This window comes from Montipora foliosa, chromosome 12 (assembly GCF_036669935.1).
Source record: "Montipora foliosa isolate CH-2021 chromosome 12, ASM3666993v2, whole genome shotgun sequence".
Lineage (NCBI taxonomy): Eukaryota > Metazoa > Cnidaria > Anthozoa > Scleractinia > Acroporidae > Montipora > Montipora foliosa.
In genome coordinates this window covers 36,492,917-36,500,416 of record NC_090880.1, presented here as the reverse complement: position 1 = coordinate 36,500,416, position 7,500 = coordinate 36,492,917, and the positions used below count along the sequence as shown (strand labels likewise).

General features: G+C 41.1%; 1 protein-coding gene across 2 annotated transcripts in view; it reads left to right on the top strand.

Moving 5' to 3' along the window:
- Positions 1 to 7,500, top strand: part of LOC137978485 (S1 RNA-binding domain-containing protein 1-like) — an 18,355-nt gene that overhangs the window by 3,803 nt on the left and 7,052 nt on the right. For both annotated transcript variants that reach the window (XM_068825434.1, XM_068825435.1), the window contains exons 4-10: positions 1 to 55; positions 1,538 to 1,676; positions 2,278 to 2,401; positions 3,407 to 3,488; positions 3,696 to 3,853; positions 4,101 to 4,197; positions 4,982 to 5,089. The exon at positions 1 to 55 is cut by the window's left edge. In XM_068825434.1, coding sequence (XP_068681535.1) covers positions 1 to 55; positions 1,538 to 1,676; positions 2,278 to 2,401; positions 3,407 to 3,488; positions 3,696 to 3,853; positions 4,101 to 4,197; positions 4,982 to 5,089 — 763 coding nt within the window. The remainder of the gene's footprint in view (positions 56 to 1,537; positions 1,677 to 2,277; positions 2,402 to 3,406; positions 3,489 to 3,695; positions 3,854 to 4,100; positions 4,198 to 4,981; positions 5,090 to 7,500) is intronic.

Below are 7,500 nucleotides of genomic sequence, written 5' to 3'. Positions count from 1 at the left end.
TTATTGCTGATGTAATTGCCAAAAACAGTGAAACCCTGAGTTCAATAAAGGGAATGTAAGTATAGCATTTCTGGTTTTCTCTTTCTTAAGATACGACATGCCTAGAATAAATTGTGTGATATCAATATCAATAATTCAAGACTTTCGTACTTACATGTACTTTAGACCTATCTCAATGTTTAAAAGAATGTCGTTGAATAATGAAAACCAAACTGTGATGCTATATCTTTGCCAAGATCCTTGCATTTGAGGTAATTTTTGTCAAGTAAAACTAAGGATAGTGAGGATGAAAATGGAGTGAAATTTGACAAAATTGGTCAATTTGCTAAGACTTCAACAATGCAAAGAATTTCATCTCGGCCAATCATTCTACTAAAATTCGTTAATAATCGATATCATTTCATTGGTTAATCAGAAAAGTTAAACCTGTGAGTTTAAGTTCAATGTTATGTGTTTAACCCAATTTAACCTAAAAACACTAAAAACCTGCAATGGTCGTGCCCCTTCCACAGTGGAAGGTTTGCTAGAAAAATTTGGCATTCCTGTACGGCCATTGTAGATTGCATCTGTTCCCCATGCAAATGCGACAACGATCCTTTTGCAAGTGGTTTTTAAAGAGATTCTAGGTATCAAAATTCATCAATTTATTTTAACTTTAACAACCGATATATTTACTGTAATTTTAGCAGAGTTGCTGCCGCCGCATCCCCCCCTCACTACGAATTTGGCGTCCGACTGTAAAAAGATTCATTTCAGGTCGCATATGATAGCTGAAAACAAAATTAATTAATTTGGCAAGGCACATGATGAAGAAAAACTTTACTTGACTGTGAAGTCTTCTAGCGCTGGGGAAATAATTGGGGACACTGAACGTAGATCAAATCAGATCAAACAATGGTTTTTGAGGAGAGGGGAAAGCCGGAGTACTCGGAAGAAAACCTGTCGGAGCAAGGTAGAGAACCAACAAACTCAACCCACATATGGCACCAAGCCTGGGAATCGAACCCGAGGCACATTTGTGGGAGGCAAGTGCTGTCGCCAATGCGCTGTCGCTGCTCTCCGTAACAAATGCAAGCAATGTAGTCGACCAATCAGAGCTGTGACTGGTGCAAAGGGCGGGAAAAAATCTGGGAGCAGTCATCGTCGTGGCACTTCCTACCGTGGTCCCAGAGGTATTTCTTGAACCACGAAGCGGCAAGAAGAGAAAAACTTTTGGTTTTCTTGGACTTAAATCTCACTTTCTTGCAGACGCCAGGGTCAGGATCTGACCCTCAGGTTTGGATTGGTTGATATTTTTACAAACACGCAAGTCAATATGATTGGTTTGTTTGATTGGTAATACCGAGGGGATGCGTGATTGCTAAGTTGCCATTGGTCCCTTTTGTAATTATCAATTTGACGTGTTTGACTGCTGGCCTCTGCATGAAAGTGGGATTCAAGTCCAAGGTAACCAAGAAAAACCTCTGGGACCAGGGAAGACACTTTTTAACGCACCGTTATTTCTTGTGGAAACCATTAATTCTGAGAGTATGTGCAGGTTAGAGAGACGCCCAATTCACCTGGAGTCGTGCCTGTCTCGAGCAGCGTCCAAGGAAAAGAAGAGGGGTGCAGGAGATAAGAAATATGAGCAATATCATGGATTCAACTTTCCAATTACTGCTCTCAAGGCACACCAGGTAAAAACGCTCCTTTAAGACCGACGGCATAAATGTCAGCTGATTTATTTTCCTTTGTCAAGTCTCGCACATTGACGATACGTTTACGTCATCTGCTTCTTCGTTTGAAGAACAACCCTTGGTTCGCTCACGCCACCTTCTAGGAGATCTGTGGTGATCTGTATCTCGTGTATTCCAGAAGATATAAGAGACTTTTGGCGCGAAAGTTTTATTTGTAGATGTCATATGACCTCGAAGTAACCAATGAGAGCGCGCACTGTTGGGGGAAATTTTTCAGCTAAATAACAATGTGGGTAGTTACAGTGATATACCATTCCCTCCAATATCGACAGCCTCTAGGTAGTGTTTGGAACAACAATGTTAAAACAGTCCCACCAATGTTAAATATACACTGTCATAGCACTCCTTCCAGCCACTTCTGAAGTATCTTCAGCTCACTTCAAAACCCGGCTCAAATTGATGCCAATGTTGACCTTAATTAATTAAAATATGCTCAGAAAGTGATGTTTTTCATAGTAATGGTTGCACCATCTGTTAATCAGCTTAAAGGTTTGAATTTAACCATCTTGTTAAATGGATTATTCATGGTTTCATGGAACAGGTTCTGGCTTTAAACAGAGGAGAGCAAAACAAGATTCTTACCATTAAATTAACTGTTCCAAAACAAGTCGAGACGCAGTTCCTTGGTCATTTGCGTCAAGTGTGGGTACCCTATGATGCACCAGGTAAGAGCTTGGGTTCTTTTGGAAAGATCAAAGGTCAGCTGTGGCACCATTTTGATCATTTTCTGGTCACAGGGTTCAACATCCAAATGGGTGATTGTGTGGGCTTAGTTTCGGCTTGATCGGTTTTTCTCGCTTTTTTCTCACTCTTGAAAGAAAGTAAACTCCAAACTTAGGTAGATCTGGCTGGCTGCAATCGAGTCGTCAGTGGTGACTTTGTGGGGTTTCTTGGTAGATGTAGAAATCGCAAACTTAGTCTGCTAGCAGTCCCCTCTCAGTTAGTTGAGCGACCCTCTAGTCATGCAAGAGAGCCCAAGGGAGAATGGGGAGAAAGATAGAGAGCGCCCTCTCCCTATTCTCCTTCTCTCTTACACAAACATTTCGGAAAGCATACTTGACCATCCCTCAAAAGGAGGTTGGACATTTCGTAACAATTACATGATGCTATATCCCATCTTAATATGACAAACTTACCGCTGTAAAAAGAATGAAAACAGGCAGAATTATTTCAATAAGAAATATCGTTTCTGAGCCAAGCCTCGGTGATCTACGGTATTTAGATCTTACAATTTCTTTTGTTTCGCTAAAGAACATGACTACTGATCACATGTTTAAAAACCAAGAAATAACTAATTTTCTATACTTGAGCACTCACTTGAGGTCTAGAGGTCGAAATTGTCCTCAATTGAAGCTTTCTAATATCTACTACCTTAAGCCAATGCAGTGACGGACAATTATTTTTCCAATCCAATTGTTCGGTTTCAGTAAATTTAGATGAGTTTTTGTCACTTTTTGGCATCGTATAATCTTGTCGAAAGAGAGGCAGCGTGGCCGAGTGTAAAACACCCTTTTTCCATCTTTCAACTACGAGTTGTCTGTCGTCTTGGAGCAGCCTTGGAAGCAGTGTTGTGTTGGTTGGAGGGGAAGGAGATATCCTTTAAAGCAGAGCACTTGTAGTCGTTCATTATTTTCTAAGGCTTCTTCCTCTAAATTGTCTATTTTTCCTAGGGAACATAAAAAGGCTATTTTACTCTGCAGTGGACGATGCTTACATCCGGCTAATAAAACCAAAGGTTACGAGACAATGTAGGTAAATATTGCCATTGCCGTAGCCGTAATACAAGGGGACGTGTACACCTGCTTCGAAGTCGTGGATCGTTGGATTTGGAATGACGTCATGATATTGATATATTGAACATTTTTATGTCACTTTATGTCGACAACGAAAAGAGCTATTTTTTTTAATGCGTGAGAGAAGTAGTTGTTTGAAGGTTTAATTTGATTTTTTTTCTCCAAGGAGTTCGTTGACCAAACAAGCCGAAAAGGAGAGTGTTGATCTCTTCATGATGAACTTATATCGTCTTCTACTTACCCCTCCCGCTAGGGGAAAGAATGTTCTCGGCCTAGACCCAGGCTTCCTTCACGGCTGCAAATTGGCGGTTCTTAGTGCAACAGGTAAGGCTGTGCCGGGGAACGCTTCTTCGGTATCCTTGACATTGCGTGATTTGAGAGCTTTTGCTTCGGATTGATGACAAAGAGCTTCGCAAGATGATTACCATTTCGTTCTTTGAGACATGTTCTCGTTGAAAAGTTTTTCCTGGAATTCTGTGAATCCTTATCCGGAATAGGAATGCACCTCGAAAAATTAAACTAAACGCGGTAACCGGAAGTACACAAAGGTTCTTGTTCTTTATCGTTTTAGGTGAAGTCTTAGAGACAGCAATCATCTTTCCTTTTGGTGAAAGGGCAAATGAGGAAAAAGCAAGAAACAAGATCGTTGAACTTATTTTAAAGCACAGGTAACTTAGATATGCTTCATTAAATTAGATTTATTATGGTTGGGGTGTGAAGAGAGCATTAGATATGTCAATTCACTACGTTCACATCTCCCATAATACAATTTGTCTGCCCCCCCCCCCCCCCATTTTTCATAAGCATTGTTTTCCAATGCTCTTGGGACTTGAAATCGTCCCGAGAGAACTTGAAAACAATGCTTATGCAAAATTGGGGGGGGGGGGGGCGTAGACAAATTGTATTATGGGAGATGTGGAAGTGGCAAATGGACATATGTGATGATAAGAGCTCTGTTGAAGGTTGTAGGGTGGTTTCTAGTTATGTGTCCTTTCATCTCTTTGGGCCTTTAAAGTGCCCATAACCCCAAAATATTTTTTTCGTTAAAATGAATCTTTGCACCTGTTCGAAAGGCATCGCGGCTATTTTTTCCTTTTTCTAACAAATCCTGCCATTTTAGGGGCTTCGAAAGTTGCGCAAATCCAAGCATCTTTTGCTCATGACCGAGTTAGAAGGGGAGTGGGTCTACTCCTGTTTTTACGTCACAAACTGATTTACATTGCATTAACTCTTTGTAAAAATGCATGGAAAGTAGATGCCATGAAACGGGTACCAAGGGCGATAAAATTGGGTATATCACTAATCGAGGCTTCAGTGATGCTTCTAATCGCCTTTGAAAGGCGCAAGAGATGCTATTGCCAACCAAGGAGCATACCTTAATAAACAGTGAATTCCGCCATCAAGTAATACTAAAAAGATCTGAAATAACGTGATATTGATGTTTGTTTTTAGTTGTGACTATGTCGCTGTTGGTAACGGAACCGGGTGTCGCGATGCGGAGACCTTTATTAGTCATCTCATTAAAAAGCGAGTGTTTGCTCCACTTGACGTAGCCTACTGGTAAGAAAGAGCATCATTTGCAGCTATTGGGTGGCTTACGAATCGACGACGTTCGCACGACGGTCTCCAAACTATGGGCTCCCAACTAGTTTAGCTTTTAAGTTATTTGGGTGACCAGGTACTGACTATTTTTTTTTTTTTTTATTGTTACATGTTAATTGCAACTCTGTAAATAGGCCACTTTTGATATATTAAAATTCAGCTTGAAAGCAAGGTTTGGAGGACAAAGACCAAGGAGAGTGGATGATATGCTAATATCTTTTACATTCATTGCAACCTGTTTCTATTGTTTTTGTCCTCTCTGCCTCACTGTCAAGCTGAATATTGATATTTCGAAAATGGCCTATTGTGCAGTGCAAATAAAACTGCAGCGCTGTTGTTGTTGTTGTTGACGGTACCGTTGGGACACGTCATAGCCCCGCGTCGCCGTTCCGTAGAAATTAGGGAGTTTAAAGGGCCACCGACAACCACAAGTCTTTGCGGGCGTGCAAGCAATCGGCGCCATTTTTTGTAATACAGAAACTAGTATTTCTTGAAAAGTCAAATTCCATCGCCTCACATTGTCGTGTTTTGGATGCCCAGTAGCTTCAAACTTTGTTAATATTTTCCTTAATGTTTAAATATTGTATTGTTGGCGTTATTTGGGTGTTGTGTTCGTGTTAAAAGCGAAATGAAAACCGTGAAGAAAGGTCGTCCGCCGAGGAAAGAAAAGCGCCATGTTATTTGGCTCACTGCTTCAACCTTAAGATTATGGAACGAAAGGAGGAAGGCGTTTGGATTAAAAAACAAATCGAACAGCGAATTCGCAGAAGTTCTTCTTCACGGGATGTTTCTTAAGCGAACCGGCCGATTCGATTGCCCGGATAATAACAACAACAAAGGCGCGCAAAGGACACTGGTTGTCGGTGGCCCTTTAAGAAACGACGACGGATACGGTAACGACAACGCCAACGCCAAAAAGCAGTAACATTATTGGTTGAACGAACCAAAATGATCGTGCTGCACGTGTTGCACGCGTTTTTAAACATTTCTCTCCCTCACTCGTCAAAACTGGCCACTACGTGAAATGACCAAATTTAAGGTTTTGACGACAACGTGGACAAACTACAGTGAATCTTTCAGTCTCATTATTTACTTCAAATCCGTCCGTACCAATTCAGTTATAGGACACTTCGCCCATATTGTATAATATAAACAAGATGGAATAATCTTAATACTTAGAATGGCTCAAACGTTTTCGTGGCCGTAGCCGTCCTGAGACCCGTTTCTCGAAGGTCCCGAAACTTTACGGGCGATTTTCGGGTGTCACAATTCCCTTTGTATCTCAAGAACGGAGAGGATTTAAGTCGTCAAACTTCACAGTAATTTTTCTTTTTGTTACCTTGAAAACATGTCAAAAGATCGGCTTTCCAAAACAAGCGGTTGCCAGTTTCACAAATGGCTTTTCGGGCCCGAAAAGTTATCGGGACTTTCGAGAAACGGGGCACTGGTTTCTTAAACTCCCGAGGGAACTTAAGCAACGACGACGGCGACGGCAACAAGAACGTCATCTCAAAATATAAATTCGCGTTATTGCTATCATTTCGTGATTATTTCAACCTTTTAATATGACAAGGGTGTGGTAGTTCCTCAAGGAAGACGCTGGTCGGAACGGTGTTTAATGTAGAAGAGAAAATGAAAATTTATCCTCAAGTGCTGAAGTTCTTCAAAAAAACCTCAAATTTGGCTATTTCACGTTGTTGTTTTGCTTACGACGGCAAAGGAATGGACAAAAGTGAAAAAGGCACGTGCAGGGCGTGCAAAGCTATTGTTTTTGCCCGGTAAATACGCGAATTTGTGACGTTCTCGTTGTCGTCGCCGTTCTCGTTTGCTAAGTTCCCTAATTGAATTTACGATGTTCGCAGTGAAGACGACGACGTTCGTGTGCGTGCAGTAAATTAATTTTCGCGCCGTTTCTGGAGCTTGTTTTTATTTTTCAATCCAAATTGCCTAAACTAACTTCAGAGAAACGAAAGTTTGTATAGCATACGCTTTTCGAACGAACAAGAATTTGTACTTTTATACGATGTTCACAAGTGAAAAAACCCACAGTTTTCGTGCTGGAATCGTAGAAGGTTCGACAACAAACAAACGACGAATGCAAGGTGAGTTTCGTTTCTACAGCGACGACACTATTAATTAAGCTTGTTGAACAGCTTCAGTCAGTACCCGACGAGATAACCACTTACAGTGGTTTAGTTTAGCTTCAGTACCTGTATTACGCATGTATCTCAAGCGCAATGCCTATCCTTGTCGATGTGGAGATTTGGCTTTGAGTTTCACTAGTGCTTTTATTTTTAGTTGGACTATTAGAGTGTTTTCGCGTGACGTCACGGCGGCCATCTTGGTGTGCCTAAACAGTGGAACGGCAG